At 38.5% G+C, this 22,054-nt stretch overlaps 1 protein-coding gene across 12 annotated transcripts in view; it reads left to right on the plus strand.

Annotated features, from left to right (window-relative positions):
• Positions 1 to 22,054, plus strand: part of camta1a (calmodulin binding transcription activator 1a) — a 469,448-nt gene that overhangs the window by 258,299 nt on the left and 189,095 nt on the right. For all 12 annotated transcript variants that reach the window (XM_065285521.1, XM_065285522.1, XM_065285523.1 and 9 more), the window contains one exon: positions 11,175 to 11,310. In XM_065285521.1, coding sequence (XP_065141593.1) covers positions 11,175 to 11,310 — 136 coding nt within the window. The remainder of the gene's footprint in view (positions 1 to 11,174; positions 11,311 to 22,054) is intronic.

Genomic DNA, 22,054 nt, shown 5'->3' on the forward strand with positions numbered 1-22,054 from the left:
AATGAGTGTCAGCACCACGTTGCGCCTGAAATTATTACGAGAGGGAAAAAGAAATAGAATCTCCATGTCTCCAGGAATGATAAATGTCCCACCACTCCCACCATATCACTTTCACTGGAGGATAGACAGTCTCCACGGTGATTCATAGACAGTTCTGCTTCCTGTTGTTCGTGTTCCTGGAGGAAATCTGGATAATTGTAGTTGTGGTGCTAATTTATGACACGTCCATCAAATGAGCCGCAGAGAAAGAACGTCGTATTTATCTAGCGAGGAACTCTGAATATGCATCACGCTCATTACTAAATAGTCGCACGCATAATCAAATAAACACAGCTGAATATTTGGTAAAATTCTAGCCAATTCCGCTTCTGTGAGGTTTTTACTGCGGTGGCAGTTTTAGATTTAATTGCATGGCTATTCTTAGCAGGAGCGCAGGAAAAGCTCTGGAGGGCTTAGGTATTTGCGAGCTGCTACACGAAATTAGGCAGCGAGCAATTCCTGCGCACCCGAGTTTTATTGAGAGTACAAAGTATCCTCTTCACCAAATGTCATAATAAGTAACCACAGCGAGAAATCAGACGGTGAACAGCGTGCTCAGAGCAGAAGAGAGAGAAGCAGATAAATCTCATTTAAAATAATCCCACCAGCTATCAGCACTGGAACCGAAAAACACGCTGCCTCCGTTCACTTAAATTAACGAATAACAGGCAGCATGTGCAGCGCGTTTCAGGGATGGGGCAGGGAACGAGATTTTAATAGATTAGATTTTACTAACACTCATGAACGGCCACCGCAATTTGCATAGAAGCTCATGCTTGCTCGCCCACGTCTCACTGTAATGCCGCCGGTCCTTCGAGATTGAGAGAATGCACCGAGAGCGTTTTGTGAAACAGTGGAAAGAAATGAATTTGCCTCCCAGTGGGAGGAACCGGACAGGCTGAGAGAGGTCCGTTTGAAGAATGAGGCCAATGTAGCGCCCACCCCACACAGACACAGCCTCCCGAGCCCCATCGACCAATGCTTTGATGCCAGCCCGTTCGGTGATTTATTCACGCACGCCTGCCTGCTCTTCAAAAGCTTTAATTAAAGCCGGCTACAGCAGTGTCATTCCTCAGCAGAGAGAACAGACCGGCAGGCTTGCTCGGTAACATCAGTGAACGGAGATCGGGCAGGCTGTAGTCCCACCATCCCCAGTAGAAACTGTGATGTCATAACTACATCTTACTTCTGTCTGAATATCAGCTGTCCGATCGGTTGCAGTTGTTTGGCTGAACTTTCCATCTGTGTGGCTGTTCGGGTAGATAAAAAGCACAGACGCCCCTTCCCTCCAACATCTCTTATCCTACCCCATAGGTCCAGGAAGGCCAAGACACATTGTGCGAATCACTGTAATTTATAATCTTTTTAAATTGTCTCGCTTCTTTCCCATCACGATAACGCTGCCTGGAACATCTGTTTTGTGCTGGAAGAGGTGATCATTAGTTCTCAGGGAATCAGATATAGAGAATCGAGTTTAGAGTTAACCTGCTGGAAAGGTCAGATTCAGTCCTTGCATTGCCTTACATTATTGATATATGTTGTGTTTGTTTTAATATGGCAGAGGACACAGTACAGTATTTATAGATGCAAACTGAATTTCTTACAGTCTAGTTAACTATCATATGCATGCAGTGGGATTCGAAAGACTTATAATGTTTTGCAAACTACACCAATTCGATAACACTTTTCAATAAGGTACTGTCTGTTAACATTAGTTGTAGGGAATGTTCACCCAAAAATGTAAATTCTGTAATAATTTACTGACCTTTAAGTTGTTCTAAACCTGAGTTTCTTTTATTCTGTTGAACACAAAAATTTTAATAAATATATTTTTATATTTTTATATTTGTTAATTAAATCATCACCTTAATAATTTTAATGAAAAGTTCACAAAAAAAATCATTTCTTTTCCATATAATTTTTTTCCGTTCTCTAAAAATATGGACATAGTGCCTGTGACGTTTGTAAAGAGCTTTTTTGAAGCCAGTCGTTGGCTGAGCCTGCCATCGCCATCTTGGCAGCGTGTCACGACGCATGATTTCTGATTACCGAAAATGGGTAAAAAGTCGGGATGTGGGAAGAGCTGAGGTACCTGGTTGCTGAAACCATGCCCACCTAGCTCGACGGTAATGAAAGCAGTGGTAGTTCAATTAAGTGGCCACGCCCTTAATTATGCAGACCTTTAATGCCTTATGTAATTTAATCGGATGAGTTACGAAAATATTCCTTCCTTGCAGTTATCATGAAATTCAAAAACAGGTATAAAGAGCAAAAACACTTTTGTACCAGATGTTTTTCTGCTATAAAGTTAGGAATTTAAACATGGGGAACTATGGGATTGACTCCCTTTTGGAGCAAGTTTCTAGCGAGCAGTCGTGTTGGCTTCACGATCCCTGCTGAAAAACCAGCATACCAGCAAGACCAGCATATGTTGTGTTTTGGTGCTGGTTTGCTAGTGAACACCAGCTAAACCAGCATCAGCACCAGGATTAGCACCAGCTAAACCAGCACCAAACCAGCATTAGCACCAGCTAAACCAGCACCAAACCAGCATTACCGCCAGCTAAACCAGCATCAAACCAGCATAGACCAGCATGGGAATTATCCATGGGAATCCATGTTGGTTTGATGCTGTTTTTTTCAGCAGGGATAGTGACCGGAAGGTTGCCCTTTGGTTTTTTCTAAGGACTTTTATTATGCCTTCCTCCTCCTTTAACTACAGAATGCACTTCAAGTTTAAACACTAAAAATGTGGCATTTTTTCTGTTCTGTTTATTTCAAGGTCAAAGGAGATTTTCAATTCAGAGACTTTCGAATGCTTCTGTATTGTATGTAACAACAGACACGTGTTTTCTCATGTGAGAGTGCTGCGAAAGGTGGAGGATAAGAGTAGGATTCAGAGATGCAAGAGATCTACACGACTGATGAATTTCAATCTCGGGGCTGTGGAAGATTTACATTTAAAATAGTTTTACACATCCATCACTTCCTGATGATTCTGTCTGCTTATCCGCACATCATCGAACCCGCACCGCTCTCTGATTCATGCTGACACGTGTTTGAGAAGTCTGTAGAGAAGTTGACATTTGGCTAATTGTCTTTTGTGCAAATTGCACCAAAAGACAAGTTAGGTTGCACTCCACAGATTGCGCTTCAAAAATGAGAAATTCCATCAAAACAAATTCAAGACTGAACCTGATGTTGCTTTTAATTTTCTGTTCAGTGCACAGATCCACAGCTTTCACAGGCTTGAAAATAGAGCGTGGAAGATAAACAATGTCCCTACTGAAAAATCCAGATAAGTCCAGCACAAGCTAGTGAACTGGTTTTAGCTGGTCTCCCAGCTTGGTTTTGCTGGTGTAGCAAGCTGGTCTAGCTGTGTTTTGGTCACTTTTTGAGATGGTCTAGCTGGAAGACCAGCTGACCCACCAGCATGACCTGCTTTAAAAGGCAGGGGTTTAAATGAAACATTCAATATTTATACATTTCTCTCCTTCATTTTAAATACAAACCCCAAGTTACATGAAACACTGACCTAGGTAGCAAACCTCTAGCACCAGCACATGGTATTGCTAAGTAAGTGGAATATTATCTTGTGTGTGCGTGTGCGCGTGTATGTGTGGGTAAAAGCAGTCTGTGATGCATCACTGTTTCTGAAGCTGTCATTATGATTTGAGAGAATGATATGCTGAATTGAATGCTGATTCAGTGGAGATTGACAGACTGCTCTCTCTCTCTCTGTGTGTGTTGTGCACCAGTGCTGGATGCTGTGTGCGGTTTATCTCATATTCAGTTTGTGTGTGTGTGTGTTTGTGTGTGTGTGTGTGTGTGTGTGTGAGAGAGAGAGAGAGAGAGAGAGAGAGAGAGAGAGAGAGAGAGAGAGAGAGAGAGAGAGAGAGAGAGAGAGAGAGAGAGTATGCACCTGTAAGTAACTGGGTACGCAACAGTTTATGTCCATTCTTATGGAGCACATTATATATCTAAATGAATGAAGTGTGTATCTGTGTCCATGTTGGTGGGCTGTAACTGGGGGTTAGATATGGGGTCTGAAAGCTTAATAGGAAATTGATGACACACGCTAACTCGCTTCTGTGGAGATTGCGTTCAGCCTTCCTGATCTTCTCTCTCTCTCTCTCTCTCTCTATCTCTCTCTCTCTCTCTCTCTCTCTCTCTCTCTCTCTCTCTCTCTCTCTCTCTCTCTCTCACACACACACACACACACACACACACACCTGTTTATATACTCACAGGTCTAGAGCTGAGAAAAACAACAAGTGTTGCATTAATCAAACCGCCTTCTCTTTCCAAGGGAATTGTAGCAGTTTAGAAGAACTGCCTGGTCTGGTCCTTTAGTACCACTAGATCACCCAAGCAAACATTTCACCCTCGCTAATGCACTTTGATGACAACTTTTCTTCATCACAGTTACTGTGGTTGTAATTTTCACACTACACTTTTGGGTGTATCGTCTCAGAGCCGCTGGGGCACCCGAAAAGTATTTGGACACTTAAGCCACAATTAAAAATGTATGAACATTATTGCAGTAGAGAACAACATATCAACCCAAGTGGCATTTATTTTAAGGAGGGGTACTGTAGCACAAGCATACTTTTCAAACAAAACGTTTCACAAGCAGACGTTTTTATAGGTTTTAAATTATAAAACAGTAGATATACTGTTCCAAATGAAGACATTTTATGGTTGTCAGACATTAGTGGAACATGTCCATAGTTAATGTGATGAACTATACTGTAGTTATGGAAAAGTTGAAGAAAGTAGCTAGATACAGTACTGTACATCCACAAATTAAATTAATCAAAATTTTGTATGATGTATATAAGTATTTTTATCTAATCTAATTTTTGGGCCTCTGTATATTCAAAGATGAATATTAAAGCCAGCTTTATTCTATAATAGCATTGTCTCATACTGGTCGCTTTTCCCTACCTTTGGTTAATCTGAATATTTGTTTGATTCATGTCAGTGCGAGATTAATTTTTAACATAATAATGTGTATTAGTTCATGTTTCAGTACAAGCCACCCCCTCTGCTATTAGATTTTTTATTTGAATTTATTTTTTGGCATTTTTGTCACTTATAAGATATTAGTGTCATGATCCTGCCAGCCTGTCACTTTAATTCATAATTCACATGGCAGGATTGTGGCAGTACCCATGTTTTGTGTGGTAGCACATGGCCTTTTGTTTGGGCTGTGTGCTTCCGTGTCTCATCTCTGTCCCCGCCCCCTTGTTTCCTCATTAATTATTCATTATTAGTTATGTTGTTTAGTTTTCCTATTTAAGGCTCCACGATTGCCATGCTGGTCCATGCTGGTTTGTTGCTGGTATAGCTGGTGATCATTGCTGTCCTTTACTGAATCGTTTTGTTTGGTTTGTTGGTTATTTGGCTAGTCTGTCATTGTTAAGTTAAAGAGTCTAGTAAGTCTAGAAGTCTCATCATAGTGTGTTTGTCTGGTCAGTTATTGGGGCTGGGACGGTGGTGGAGTGCGCCCTGCGGTCGGGAACCCCCCCCTTCGGGGGTGTGCACGTCACAAATTATTAAAAATATAAAGTACAATCTCGCCAGCAGACGCGGAGTTAATGCGCTATTTGCAAGGGAAGGCAACTGATATCAGTGATGACCCGCTGGTTTGGGGGCAGAACAATGAGGCAAGATATTCCGTTTCTCAATCCGAAGACTGTAGCCTCCGGAGGGCGCATTTACAAGCTGCATACGTCATCAAGACGGTCTTATTTCATAACATTAACAATTATAAAGTTGACTATTATTCTTTGTTAATCAAACATTGTTGTAATATGCTTATGACTTGCAAATGTCTGAAAATAATAAACCAGGCTTGATGACATGCAGCCTGCATATGCGACCTCCGGAGGCTGCAGCCTTCGGATTGAGAAATGGCTGTTCTCTCTTGGTCAAGAAAAAGTATCAATCTGTGCTACCAGTACACCATCAGAACGCGTTTTAACTATAAACACGCACGTTTGTTAAGAACTGTATATCTGATCATCGTTTACATTATGTATAAGACCTATATCCATCATTGTGCATGTGTGCATACGTGCATACGCGCTCCCCCACACACACAAGAAGTCTAGAAGTCTCATCATAGTGTGTTTGTATCTATAACCACCGCAACACTGCGGTGAATTTGTGCGTTACCCCCGCGGTGGTAAAAAACTGCCACCGTCACAGCCCTACAGTGAATATTATGTCATTTTCCACGACGTGGGCTTTTGTGTTAAATAAACCCTTTTTAAGTTCATCATTACCTGCACTTGGCGTTCCTTGCCAGTCATGACAGTTAGAGACCGAAATGGGAATTACACAAAGCTGATATTAAGTGTTAAAACTGACCTCAGTGTGTAATGTTTCAATCACGATTCGAGTGTACACGTCGCTTAAATATTTTAAACCCCATATTATCAAACATCTATAAAATTTTAATTGAGTGATGCTATTCTTTTCCTTAGCTCTAAAACCTTTGTAGTGAAATGAAACCACTTTAAAAATGAAAATAAATAGGACAGTATTCCAGTGATGTCCTAACATCATTTGGGAATTTGAGACACAATCGTACAGCAGTTATTTTATTGCCAGACACATTCTCATCTAGGCCTAGACCTCCACTCATTGGCTGGCCATATTGAATGATTAAACTAAATATGCGAATGCTATTATCTTTGGTAAATGAAGGTTCTCTTGAGATTCTGGATGAGTCCGTGTGCAGACTGAAGGCCAGAGCTGATTATCCTCTCCGCTAACCTGGAGAGACTGAATCACATTGAGTTGTTCTGATAAATTTCCATATTAATCTGTCACATTTAGGCCTCTGAGACACACGAGCCTCCTGTCGTGGTGCCTTGATAACAGAGAAGTTGGCATTTCACTGCAACGTATAAATATGTATAATTCTGGTAAGTGTAATTGAATGGCTTATGTACACAGACACTGCGCCCGAGAAGATGACTGTGACTCGAGGTGGAGAGCTTCGGTGCTCTCCTTCAAGTTCTTTAAATTGAAAAGTGGTGCATGTTTTCGAGTTGATAAAAGGAACAGCTAGTAACCCGTGCTTCGTGCCGATAAGTAGGGCATGAAGACCTTTGTCCTCCGAACCTAACCCCAATTCCACAAGCTCTCTATGGCAAGGGGAAGGTTGTGAACTCTATGAATTTTCTGCCTTATTCATTTTTATTCATTTTTGTCAAAAGCAAGGATACATTAAAAAATGGTTTTCTTTGTTGTCTTACCTTTAGCTCCGTAGGTACATGCGAGGAATCCGTGGTCTTTGCAAACATTTAAAGTTTTCTCGGAAAACACATGGATATTTACTGAGTAAGAGGACGTGTGCACGGGATAGGGGATAGATTTCTCCTGGTATTATTCAGTAGACCTCAATGTGATGTATGCAAGTGCCACTGTGAAAAAACTTCTTACTCATAAAAACAAGAGAACAAAGTCAATGCGCAATGTGCTACGTGTGCATGGACTAATGATTTAACAATTGCAAAAAAATGCATCCTGTGTGAGTAAATAAGAGTGCTGAATAGACAACAAATGCAGCTTTGGAGTGATGTGCTTGAAATCTGATTAGGTTATTGTACTTCCTCAACTCTACCGAGATTTTCCTCCGGTTCCTTTCGTGCCACTTGCTGTCCTTGTGTCTCAGGCTTAATCCCACAGCACGTATCACAGCCAGCAGATTAATGACTTAAACAGTGTCGACATGGTCCCAGGCTCACAGAGAAACAGAGAGGGGAAGAATGGATGTTTTGCAGCAGGAAGTCTTTCAGAGTGACATTCAGACAGAAGAGAGTGAGCGGAGGATGAGGGGTCCTAGATGATGACACGATGGAATTGGAAACAAAGAGAGATTGGAGGTGGGATTAGAAAGCAGAATTAATTACGGTTAAGGTCAACAGATGACAAATTGTGGTTTTATATAAAGGGGGGAATAAAAGAGAGATGGGCAAAGCGACGCATGGCACTTGACAAATTGGCTGTGGGAGAGGGATTGAGGATTGTGCATGACAGATTTTGACTGGCATCTCTAATTAAAAGGTGCTGTCAGGGGCCACGGCATGGGGAGAGAAAGGCCCCCATCAGCCCCCGAGACTCGTCCACGGAAATGATTGATGAGCAATTGCAAGATAAACAAGACGCCCCATGAGCTGAGCTCCAAACTGATGTATGCAGTATTATAAATAAATCTGTGCCGGAAATAAATGATAAAATAAACAAGACAATGCAGGCAGGCAATGACTTGCCGTTTCCAGAGAGGCAGGGCTCTTCGGGTACATTGGGAGTGTTAGAGAGATAGAGGTGAGGTATAATATGTTTGCTGCCGTGCTGGGGTAGAGTGATGGCTGGCTAACAGACGTTAACTGCATCTGGTTTCATGGCTGAGACTTTGCTGAAGCGCCAGAACTCCCACACTTCCTAACTCACAAGCAACAAAACTACAGCCTCCTGGGACCTAACCAGACTCTGCCAGCCATAGATGCACATTAATGCACTCGCCTGTAGCTTTTTACTGAGTGTGCAACTCAGACACCGTGCGCGCCTGGGTGCGAAGGCGTCTTCTCACCCTGCAATTATAAGGTGTTTGGGAACATGTGTACTGTCATAAAGAGAAGCAAACCAGGGCTTTTTTCAAATACATTCACACTATCATTATCAACCAGAGGCCAGTGGAACGGTAAAGTGAGAATGAATTATGAATGAAACGGTGAGGATGTTTTTTCCCGTGTTTTCCCCGCGGGACGTACTTCGGCAATCATTTGCGTGTGCGAGGCGCTGGTCTATATAAAATATACAGTTTTATTCCATTGACGAACAAACAAAGCCAAGTTTTAGTAGCGTAAAGTCAGCATGAACCTGAAAATTGACCCTATATACGTTTTTGTTTGTGAAGAGTTAATCTGTGGGTGTTTTTATTTAATGTCTTTGCAGTTGTATTTAAAAATTAGCTAATTAGACAATAATTAGAAGTTTTTTAAGATGTTAATATTAATAATGCAGCTTTGTTTAAATATGTGGAGCATATTAACCATAAAAATTCGTTTTTTATCCATACTGGTATCTCAGATTTCAGTATTTGATGCTTTTAATACCCATGTGTGGTCTCTGTTAACATTTAAAAATATATTTTCCATAGTTGTCATAATTGTCAGATCCACAACATTGTTTCTTCCTCATAACCACACAAATGGAAATTTTAAATAAATATTTTCTGCCCTTTAAAGCGGAAGTCCACCCTAAAACAACATTATGCTCCAACACTATATTTCATCACATGTATGTAGTTGATTTTGCTGCCATCAAATGTACGAACTCCATATAAAAAAATTAAAACTTTTTAATCAAAATCACTGTAAGAAAAATGCACGACTACATAGTTCTGAATGTCTAAATAGTGAGATGATTGAGGCGAGATGATTGACAGTAGACGTTCATTGATTGACAGCTGCACAGGATGAGCTAATGTTAGCTTGCTTTGCTCGTGTTCAAAATAATAACAACATGATAATAACTTTCTACATGTTTACCGTAGTTACATAAAACAAGCAACAACTAAGCCAAATTATGTTTTAGATATTTTTACCATTTTACATTACCTGAGTCCGCGGAAAAGCTGGGGTGAAAACAATACTCGAAATCTTCCTGACGAAAGTGCTGGCTGCATATTAAAAATTTTGAGCAGCGCGGCACGAAATTCCACCAAAGTGCAAATTTTTCAAATTGGGCGTCAGCCGCAAATTTGCGTGAACCGCAAAATGCACAAAAAGCACCATTCGCGGGCACCGCGCGTACCACGCACAACGCTCAATTCGCGCCGAGGCGGAAACGCGTCTTTCGCGCCGAACGCCTCTTCTTTTTTTCTCATGGAATATGCAAAATGGACATAAATTACCCGTAATAACAGGCTAAAATGTCTAGGGTTTAATTCTGCTTTAAATAGCCATACCTTCTCCATTTGTTTGTGCATTTTTCTGGTAATAAAGATACTATTCAGAAATAAAGATACAGAAGTTGTCAATTGGATGGTACCTTTTAAAAAGGTCCTAATATGTACCATTTTGGTACAGATATAGATACCTTTGAGGTACCAATTTGCATCTTTTAGGTACACTAGGGACGAGCAGCAGCTGGGTTGAAATGAACCCAGAAAATGTTTATATTTGACCAGCATTGCTTAATAAAGGTTTATACCACGGGTCTGTTGAATGCTGTATTCTGATTGGCTGAGAAATGTTCCGTGGGTATGCATTATTTTTTGATAACCGCACACCTAACTTGTCAAATGTCTTAAAAATAGGCACCTGAGCAATGTTTGTGGTAACCGTGGTATAAGAGGATTAATTGACTCCGGTCCTTTGAATTATTTGAAAATAATGCACACCCTATTGCACCTTGGGTGTGCATTATTTTCTTATAATTCAATGGCCCGTCGTCAATTATTCCTTACTTATTTAATAACCCAACATGTGTTCTGTCCAATATTTTCCCAGCATTGGGTTAAAAAAATCACCCAGCAGAATTTCGAGTTAAGTTTTGTACCTCTTGTATTCATTTCTAGGAGCGTAAAACAGAAAACGTGTATAGACTGATATTTTTCTGTTATGTTTGGACTCCATCACGGGTTTAGGAAAATATAAACAGATGGCTCAGTATATTAGTAATAAATACATTATATTTGAAGTTTTGACTGCAAATGTCACATCCATATTTCTAGAATTGCTCTTTAATGCATTAGTTTACTCTGTAATAAAACCAAATCACAATAGATTGGAAAGTAAGCCTGACCATTAGCATACATTGAAATACATTGTTCTGGATGGTAACATTGACCTTCACCAATCTTAGCAGGGGTTGTTGATAGAGTTTCATGAGAAGAGTGCTTCTTCACAATCAACTTTAATCTTACATTGAGGTTTGGCTTCATTCTGGAATAGGACACCCACTTCTCTAAATCAATACCGAATGGAAAAATCATGCTTTTTCTTCTTGAATATCCTGGTAGAATTATGCTGTATAGAAGAAAAATTAGTGTGAATGCCATTTGATGTTGACGTTTAAACTAAAATTTCTTCTTTCTCTCTCACTTCTGGATCTAGGCCACAGAATGGGTCGATGATCCTATACAACAGGAAGAAGGTGAAGTACAGAAAGGACGGCTACTGCTGGAAAAAACGGAAAGATGGGAAGACAACACGAGAGGATCACATGAAGCTGAAAGTACAGGGAGTGGAGGTAAGGCTGTCTAATACAAATAATGGGTATGCATATGAACAGTATCCTTATGTTGTGTTCTTACCTCTGGCCTGTTGTGTCGTACATGCACTGTGTCACCGAGTCAGCTCTGACTTTTCTCCACATAGAGAATGAAAAAATGCTCCACAGAAGCCCGGGTTTAGTTTTCCCTTGATAGCAAACAAAATGGAAGCAATTGTTTGTACCTTATTAAGCGCAGGATGTTTGCTCCGCTTCAGAGTGCCGGCATTAATCTTCCCCCATGCTGTGAACCACTGCCATCACAGGTAGACTGCGGGTCCCTTTTCTGCTTTTCCGCGCCCTGGCACTGCCCCGCTGCGTGCGTGTGTGTGAGAGCTCGCTTTGATTTATATCCACTCATACACATACTCATATACACACACACCAAACAGCATCTGTGCCAGATTTTGCTCTTTTGTTTTTGAGGGTTGTACTGAATATTTGTCATTTTTGGTGTCCCCAAGACAGTTGAGCTTCTTGTCGCGATCACGTGTGATTGTTTCACACATAGAGACCTGAACTTGCATTAAAAAAAAACTACAAAGCGCACATGCACGTAGGCGATACACTTGCCAAGGCGTGCATTATTCTTTGGTTGTTCCCTCTTCGTAGAGCTCTCATTAGACAGCGAACAGACCTCACTTAACTGCCGAATTTCTGCCAGTCATTTTTTGGCAGCGCATTTATTCACAGCAGATGTTTACGATAAAGTTGAAGTTTCTACAGATTGTCTTTTCATTCAACAGCCTTTTACTTAGTAAGTGGACAGTTTACTTAAAAATTTAATTTCCTGACATTACTTACTTATCCTCATGTTATTCTTAATCTGTATGAATTTCTTTAGTTTGTGGTTTAGCTAAATGTTTACATTATTCTTAGCAGATAGTAAAATAGAAGGACTAGTTTTCTTAAGAAGTAAGCGGTAAGGCACTACGCGAGTTCATGCACACTGTAAGAAGTTACAGTTGAATCTACTAGTTGGTAACACCTAAAGAATTTAAGTGATAAATTTAAGTTAAAAAAGTTGACATTTTCTGGTGTTACCAATTAAAGGAGTAGTCCACTTTAGAGATGGGGTCCATTGACTTTTTATAGTGTTTCATTGGACGCACGTGGGGTGACGCGATTACGTGTCTGGTCGGAACTTTACTTCCGGTTTCAGTTTTTTTAATGGTTTGACTAGTTGCTAAGCTGAACTCTTGAACGAATACCACATTTTTGGTTTCCTAGCTAATCTACATTTTGTTTATTTTGCTTGTTATATAAATAAACTACTTTAAAAGGATGTGTGTTCCACGAACGCTGCTTGTTTATGTTGTTACTGCTGAAACTGTCTATATTTCAATAAAAAATTTAAATTACATTTTAAGAAAAATTTAAATGTTAAAAAAATGAAGTTGAAAATTGAAACATATTTAAAAGAACACGCCCATATTTTGGGAATTTAGCTTATTCACCGTATCCCCCAGAGTTAGATAAGTCCATACATACCTTTCTCATCTCAGAGAAAAACTGCTCCTAATAATTGACAGAATAACGTGAACATTTTCCTATTTATGTGTTGTGATTTGTATAGTCACACCATGTACAAATAGCAAGGTCATATGAGACACAGACATCTTTTAACAGTATACAAACTATATTCTCAGAAGGCGAAGCACTGCTACTTGGGCGGAGTGTTTTGCTCGCAGCACCCGAGAAGCCCCCTGGTAAGGAGCAGAGAGTTCAGTCAGAGTTGTGCAAATCACTCCGCCCAAGTAGCAGTGCTTCGCCTTCTGAGAATATAGTCCCCAGTATGTATACTGTTAAAAGATGGCTGTGTCTCATATCACCTTCTTATTTGTATATACGGTGTGACTATACCGAATAAGCTAAATTCCCAAAATGTGGGCGTGTTCCTTTAAGTGAAAACGCTTCCCTGCCAATGACGAGTATTTCCGGCTTTTTGCAATACCACTATTATCCACCAGGTGGCACTCTTCCGCAACTTATAAAACCCAGAAGTATCGCTCTAGGGAAAACAGCTGTATGTCCGTGTATGTTTTGAGGATCGCTCTGCATCTGATCTCAAAAGTCCTTCAGAAAAATGGAATTATCAACATTTTGTGTTTTTGAAGAAACCTACCCATATTTGAGAGGTGATATAATAGAGAACTAATGAAGGTATGATGAAACTTTTTTTTAAAGCAGAAGGTCTGTTCTTTCATTTGAAAAATTGTATGTTTATATATTTTAAGAAGAACATTTTCTGGAAGGCATTAAACTTTGGTGAAAATCATGAAAGATGCAGGTGCTGGCTGGCAACTTTTTTTTTAAACGCCGGCGGGGAAAGAGTTAGTAATGACATTTCTGTCTGTTGCTTACACAAAGCTATTGAGCCTTTGTAAAAACCTACAGAAATACTTACGTGAATACTACATTCAATATGTAGCTGTATTTACTATAAATGGTGTTAATGATACTTTTTCTTCTCTTTGAAATGTGACGACCTTACTGTCTGCTTTCACTGAATAGAAAAGAATAACTTTTGCCGTCTGCATATTTTCCTCCATTTATGTTCCATAGAAGAAATTCCTATATGTTTAAAACGACAATAGGGTAACTGAATGATGCCAGAATGTATATTTTTGCATAAACCAATCCTTAAAAGACTGCTAAAAGTGCTAAAAGTTTCTCAGTACAGCAGCCCTGTATAAGTCCTGTAAAGTTCAAACTGGTAGAGAAATACTGCCAGGTTCTTCATACGCAGTTCTCCATATATAATGCTCTGTCATGTCAGTGCTATTCACTTGCCCTTAGATACGCTCACTTCTGCCTAAAGATCTCTCTCGAGCTGAGGTAACTCAGAGTTGAGCTCACTCAAATAAGCCTTTGCTGACTCAAATAAACATGTTTCTCGCTTCTGCCCTTTCTTTGTATCTCTCACCCAGCATCCCCATGTTGTCATCTGGCAGGCTTATACTCTTACATGCTTCCATATGTTTTTTTCTGTATAAATGGCTGTGGCTTACAGTGGGCTAATTTCAGTAGTGGCAAGACAGCTTTGGACACTGAAGTGGACTCAGTGTGTTTGGCAAGCAGAATAAGAAAGAGAGAGAGACGAATTCCGTGAAACTCTTCCTAACACTCAGCATGCTTGAAAAATCCCACTCTGTGTCTAAACATGATTTATAAAAAAAAACAAAAAGTCAAATGGCCATAGGTCATGATGAGGACTTAGTTGAGATGGATCCAGCAGTGAATGGACTCTGATGGTCTTGTGTTCATACTTCACCTGCTATAAGCAACCTTATAATGGGGGTGCAGGCGTTCTGTACATCCTCCTGTAGCTCTCCCTGATCGAGCAGGCAGCGATCAATCAGAGCTGTGCTCTTCAGGATAATAACCTTGCCCTATCAGTCTGCCTCAGACCTGTTTACTGCAAATGCGCATACAGTAAATTACATGACCTTCACCTTTAGAGCAGTTTCACCGGACTGAGGTGTCCTATTGTCTGCTTTTGTGTGTGCGTGCGAGAAAAGCCCTTTTCACACAGACATTACGGAAAATACATGGAAAATGCATCCGGGATTTGTCCGGAATCGTTTGATTTTGGTTCATTCACACTGCCAATGATTTTACAGAATCTGCGCTTGCGTTTACACATTCTGTAAAGATCTCGTATTTTCTCTAAACTTCACTTATTATCGGTTATTTCTCTCTCCAGAAACCACTCGCGTCCTCACTCACAGAGGGCCTTCCGGGAGTGTCATGGGAATGTTACTAGGTGCTCTTTTCGGGAGAGATCCCAGAACATTCACAGGGCATGCTTGCGTTCAAACAGAAGCCTGTCTGCCAATTTTATTTTCTGGGATCAAAGTGTTGTGTGAATGAGGTTAAAGAAAGGGAGAAGTAAGGGGTATTCAAGGGATTTATCAAAGGCCCTTTTTTAAATAGCCATTAAGCTTAAGTTTACACAACATGTAATTGTAAAACCATGATTTGCTACTTGCTGTAGAGCACAGAAGAAAATAAATCACATTCATTTTTCCATTGTGGAATTTACAGCCTGGTCTCATACAGTAGAAATTGTAACTATTTTATTTAAATTAAATGAATGGTACCAATATGTACGATTTTTTTTCTTTTAGAAAAAGCAATAATGAAGCATAACCACAACCCTAAACCAAGCGTCTTTCAATCGGATCATACTAAAACACACATAAGATCATATGAATTCAGACAAAGTAGCCACTTTCATAAAATTATTTCTTTTGAGATTGTGGTTGTACCTTCCATCAGTAGCATTAAATAAATTATTTTATATATTTTTCACTGTTACATACTTTTTATGTATTTCATACAAGTGTATCAAAATGATCTCGGTTTTAGTTATGCCAAATATCATTAGGATATTAGCTAAAGATCATGTTTGTTGAAGATATTTTGTGAATTTCCTACCGTAATTATATAAAAAATGATATGTTGTTAAAGACATTTTGACAACTTGAAAGACGATTTTCTCAATATTTTAATTTGTTGCACGCCCAGATTCCAGATTTTTAAATAGTTGTATCTCGAACAAATATTGTTATATCCTAACAAACCATACATAAATGGAAAGCTTATTAATTCAGCTTTCAGGTGATGTATTAGTCTTAATAATCTTAATAAAAAAAATTGACCCTTATGACCCTTAGGTTTTGTGGTCCAGGGTCACATACTGTGCAAAAGTCTTAGGCCACTACCAGCAGACTTGTTGTTTTAGAAGTTTTATTGGCCATCCATATTTATTTTTCAATCTATTTTATTAAGATACAAATAGAAAATACAGGAAATATTACAAAAAAAATATATATATTTTCAGGGCTAAATGTCTTCTTTAGGCATCGTCGATGTTAAGTGTGACCTCTCTTGGCACTAAACACATCTTGAGTGTTCTTAAGCAGAATGAAGTACAAACACTAATTTCTTTAAAATTAGAAATTAGGATTTAATTTTATTTAGGTTTAAGAGATCCTGCAGTTTCCTGCTATTGCTCAAGTGCAGTGTTCGAATTGAAGGGGGTCTGGGGGGGTCCCAGACCTCCTATAAGCCTTAAGGGACCCCCCATAAAGCACAAAAATATAAATTAGGGGGGTCCCCTGGTTTTTATTAAAATTAAAATACTACATGAATTTAAAATTCTCATGTTGCGTGTCACAAAGCGAAACTTTGTCCCAATTTCACAATAAACTAATTCAAATGACTTCTGTCTGAAATAAATAAACTCGCAAGTGCGCCTCATGCTGTTTTCTGGAGGAATTGACAGACAAACAGTGGCAAATCTATCCTCTCAGTCTGACGGCTGGTCCACCCAGTCACACAAAATATTTTATTGGGGAAGCACAAGAAATCACGCTTAAATGATAATAAATGATAGTCTCTTTAATACTTAACACCAGGGCACATAAATTCCACTTGAGCGTGTTTAATTGTGACCAACCCTCATTGACGACAAGCACACATACGCGCGTTTGTGAGTGGCATTGACAAGTACATAAACCCTGTGCTTGTTTGCTGTGATTGTTTTTAATGATAGAGAACACGAACCATTTGATATTTCAGATGAAATAAAACTTATCACTAAGTTAAGCAGATCTTACTTGTAATTGTCATCTATGTGACGCGACAGTCGGCACTCAGCAGCACATCATCATTTCAAATCCGTTTACAAGATGAATTCTCTTGTTATGTTAAATATGAAGTTTACATTGCGTTGTAAAAATTATGAAATTATCTTCATACGTGCTTAATTCATAATGAGAACGTATTAATACAAGCTTTTTTATGCTGCTATATTATATAACAAAATAAACAATACATGTCATTTTATATACAAACTATAATTCTATCTTGACAAGCACATTATCTGCTTCATGTTGGTCCGGTTTAATTCAGAGGACTCATTGCTTTGGTGTATTCATTTTCATTTTAAGCCTTTAAAAAGTAATTATTTTAGATGCAATTTTGTAATATTTATAGCTTAAATTATCTAATATAATTTTTAAAACATTTAAAATCATTTTGCAGAATTCCGCAGATTTTTCCAAAACATTTCCAGAGATAAAGCAAAAAAAAAGTCCGCATATTTCGTCTGGCCCTGTTTATCGCTCAAATACGCATCATTCAGAAATAAATAACTATATTTATAGAAAGTATCTTTTGCATGTGTTTTTTAAACCTTGCAAATGTTAACATGCTAGCGATTTTAAAAAATTTGAGCGGAAGATGTTAAAGTAGGCTGTTTTATGTGCGCAAAGACAAGGACGCGTCGCGCACACATACTTAAATGGACGCAACACTCATAAGCGGACGCACAGAGACGCGCGATTCCTGAAGCAATCAAACACAAAATTATTTGGAAATACCACAGTCTTGGCACCTATTCTCATAAAAACATTCAGTTATGTTTTAAAGTTAGTGCAATCAGTTCAGAAAGAAATCAGATGTTTGTGTTGGTCTGAAAGTAGCAGTTCTTATCTGCTTGTGTTTCTGTCATTTATATTAATTAAACAACAGAAAATAAAGGAAAATCACTTCTGTATCTAAAAACAGATTAATTATTCGATGAAGAAGACAGTCTTATTATTCATTTGATTCTATTTATGTACCTAAATATATCTTACTTTATTTGTAACTTTGTTCTTTTCAATTTTTTATGCTCATAATTTCTTAATTTGTTCTTATGTTATTTTCCCATCCCCAGTTTTGCTGATCTGAAAAGTATTCGATCTATGACTCCAAAAACGCAATGTAATCCATTTAACCACTACTATACTGTATAGTAAAATTATGTAATTTAAAAATGAGGTCCACCCTATTTCACCCCTATTCTGTGTAAAATTTCTGCCCTTGCCAGTGTTTCACACTAATTTGAGGGGTAAAAAATGTTTTAGAGTTTGAGTTAAGGGTAATTTGGGGTTTCTTTGATTAAAACCAGGATCAGATGATTACTGATCAAGGATCACATCTTACTTTGTGAGATCACAGCGACCCTATGATAAGGGGGTGGGGCTTAGCTAGGGGACCCCCCATAAGCTTTGACATAATTCGAACACTGCTCAAGTGGAAGGGGATTTACCCTAAATACTTGAAACATCAGTTTACATTTTTATACAGTTTTTAATACTATATACACATTTCCTTAATTTTCTGGATGTATTCTATTAAAGAGACTGAGAAATAATTATATATGATCACTAACATTGCAAAACCAACAAATCTTATTCTGGCATGGTGGCCTAAGACTTTTGCACAGTACTGTATGTTTTCAATTTGATTGCATAATTCACAGTGATTCATATCTGTAGTTTGTTCCAATTAATATAAAGCACACACAGTCTTTAAAAGAAAAAAAAATGTTTGCAATGTACAGTTGATAAAAATCCTTCATAAAAGGAAAAATGGGAAAGTCCTTCAAGAATCAAGTGGGTGTGCATTGTTGCAGAATTGTATTGGTAGATAAAGGCTAGAGAAGTTATTATCATTCTGTGGAGCATTTAATTCAACAAAATTTGTAGCGCAAGATGAGTCATCCGTATTTTAATGTTTATGTCCAAAACGATAAATACTTGATGACATAAAGACAAAAAAAATACTTTGCAGATCTATGTTTGGTGCATTGCAAACCAGAGCTTAGGAAACCTGATTGAAAATGTTTACCAACACTTAAATATGCACTGTGATGACACATTATTAGTAGTGTTAATGCAATCTAGATCTCTATAGTATATCAGAAGGTTTATCGAGAAACAGAGTTCCTAAAGTGGGTGTGTGATAAAAGTCATTTGTGCATGTCAGCTTTGCTACTCCATTGTGACTGGTTTAGTTGTTCCTTTAAATGGCGATTCTGGAGTCTCTCTCCCACTTTCCCTCTTTCTCTCTCTATATAACAGATGAACCTTGAGCTCCATAGTAAAACTCCTTGTTCCCTAAAATTGGAGCAAGACGTGTGTTACAGCATTAGTACTTAACAGGGCGTGAAATAGCAGCCTGGCTTCCTGACGTCTCCCCTTCAATTCATTTGCGGGTACAGACGGTGAGATAGATGTGCGCCCACCCTGTCTTCCTTCCCACAATGCAACAGGGCCACCTGAAACAGTGATGTCTGTCACTACCCGCCTACATCCTCTTACTAGTTTTATCAGACCTCTCCCTCAACTGACCCTCTGTAGCAAAGGCCTTATCAGAAAGCCAATCATCCATGATTCCACCTCCACGGCAGAGCGACTCATTTATATTCGTAATAATTTCTGTCCAGCCAGCCATGTTCAAGGATAGATGTTTTGTCTTTCCATTACTTGCCTTTTTAGCACCATCAATTCGACTGGCGTAATTGATGAATAATACAAAAAATGCTTAAAACTAGAAAAGTAAAGTGTCATATACGCAGGTAGCTGCTCTCAATTCGTTGTGCTTTTATTGTGTTTTGGGTTAAATAAGGGATGGTTTCAGGGTGGGTACAGTATTTGGTTCCTTGTTGCCCTTCAGACTTGTTAAATCTGCATTCCTTAACTTTCTTTGGTTGAGCGAGTACATAAACAGTGTCGAAAACTGTCTCCTTGTATGATTCACTACAGTAAACCTGTAATGATGATTTATAAGTTGAGCTGTTGGGTCGGATTTAGCAGGAAATGCCCTTTGTTTTTCAATACACGGGGATAAGTTTGTCAAGTACCCTGGAGTTTTATGTTGCATGCAGGGATGGCGATAAAGAGGCAAAAGTTATGGATTATTGCTTTAACATGAATTTTCAAGGCCTTGCGTTTGAGTTGTGTGACACAGTAAAACTGGAGGTGCAAATGCTTTCTGTAATAGTTATGTGTGGTTACGAATAACACTGTGCAAGCACAGTGTTATTTGTATGTGTACTGCGAATGTTTCTTTACCACAAAACCATTCATAAGTATAGCATGGGTGTATTTTGTACATAGTCAACAATACATTGTATGGGTTAGAATGATTGATTTTTATTCCAAAAAGCATTACGATATTAAGTAAAGATCATGTTTCATGAAGATATTTTGTAAATTTCATACTGTAAATATATTAAAAATTTATTTATTATTAGTAATATGTCTTGCTAAGGACTTCATTTGGACAACTTTAAAGGTGATTTTCTATTTTTATTAGTGCTGGGCAAAGATTAATTGAGAGTAATCGGATACAAAATAAAAGTGCATTTTTGCCTAATATATGTGTGTGTGTACTTTGTGCAATTGTTATGCATACACTGTAAAAAATCCAATTAATGAAATGTTGGAAGGGCAAAAATATATAAGTTAAACCAACTTTCTTGTTTGGGCTTAGTTGAGTAGACATATTATTTTAAGTCTAGATAAATCTGTGTTTAAAACATTAAGTGCATGGTTATTTCCAAATTCAGTCAACATTCAGAATGGCTATGTTGACTGAACTAATTAAGACAAATCAGGTCAATATGTGGACTTATGACAGCTATGTTTCCTGACAAAAAAAATGCTCACAATATTACTGTTATTTGGTAACAAAATGTAATTTTAAGAGTTGTTCAGGCGTGAATGTATGTGCTTTAAGTTTAAATATGCGGTCGGTTAATATAGATAGCGTCTATTTAAAAATGTGCTCGGACACTTTCGGACGGAGAAGAGCTCCAGATGAGCTCCAGAAAATCACAGACACTTAAGCGCTCACACCCCACCCAGCGCAGCCTCGCCTCGGCAAGCCCATCAGAAACCGACTGCTGGCTCTGATATCTCTGTGGCGTTTAAACATACGATTTAATTCATTTTAATTTCTTATACTTAATAATAAAAGGTTTACCGGTATGTTTTAAATCATATTTTAGGATTGCACTTAAATGATATCGCTGTTGAATGATATTTCATATCTTTCACATTTGTTATAACTGGGCTGCGTACTGCCTGCGATTTTGAACTTCAGAGCTGAAGGTGCGAGTGGAGAAATAGTCCCAATATCATAACAATCTTAAAACTTCTAAATATACCCGTGTGTGTACCCGTGTGCGTGCGTGTGTGCGCGCGCAGCGCGCGTGCATGTATGCGCGTGCGTCTGTGTATTTTGAATTTAAAATGTTTTAACTCGGAAGGATCTGGATCACAGTCATTTCATCTGAGATCAATCCGCACGCAACAGCTGGAATCACTTACTGATTCACACAAGGGAGGACACAAGTCAGCCGTTTCCTCAAGTTCACGTCAGGTAAGTGTTTGTAATTAAATGTTAATTTTAGAATATATTAATTGGCAAAGAGGCAAATACTCGACGTTTTTGTAATTATACTTTTGTAAAGATATATTAGAAGTGTGTTATGTTATGTGACCGAAGTAAAGTGGAACTATTTTAGTTAAGATAAAAAGCCTGGATATAGGGTTGGTTTACCGGACAGAGTTTAGAACTCGGTCTTTATTATAATTCGGACATTTTTACAAACAAACCTTATATAATATAATACTGGCGTGCATTTTGAGACAAAACAATAGCACTCATATGTTAAGAGATGTCAGTAAGTTATTTTAGTCCGTGAAAAGCCCTGTCCGAGAAAACCGCCCAATAGTGTTTAATTATGTGTGATGTCTGAGGGAAATTTGGCCTAACATTAACGTTATTTTAGGGAATAAAGTCTTTCACCGTCAAACTTTATTATATTAAACATGTTATTTATGTATGTGTGTGTGTTTATATTCCTCTGTTTATCAAACCA

This window comes from Paramisgurnus dabryanus, chromosome 21, assembly GCF_030506205.2.
Source record: "Paramisgurnus dabryanus chromosome 21, PD_genome_1.1, whole genome shotgun sequence".
Lineage (NCBI taxonomy): Eukaryota > Metazoa > Chordata > Actinopteri > Cypriniformes > Cobitidae > Paramisgurnus > Paramisgurnus dabryanus.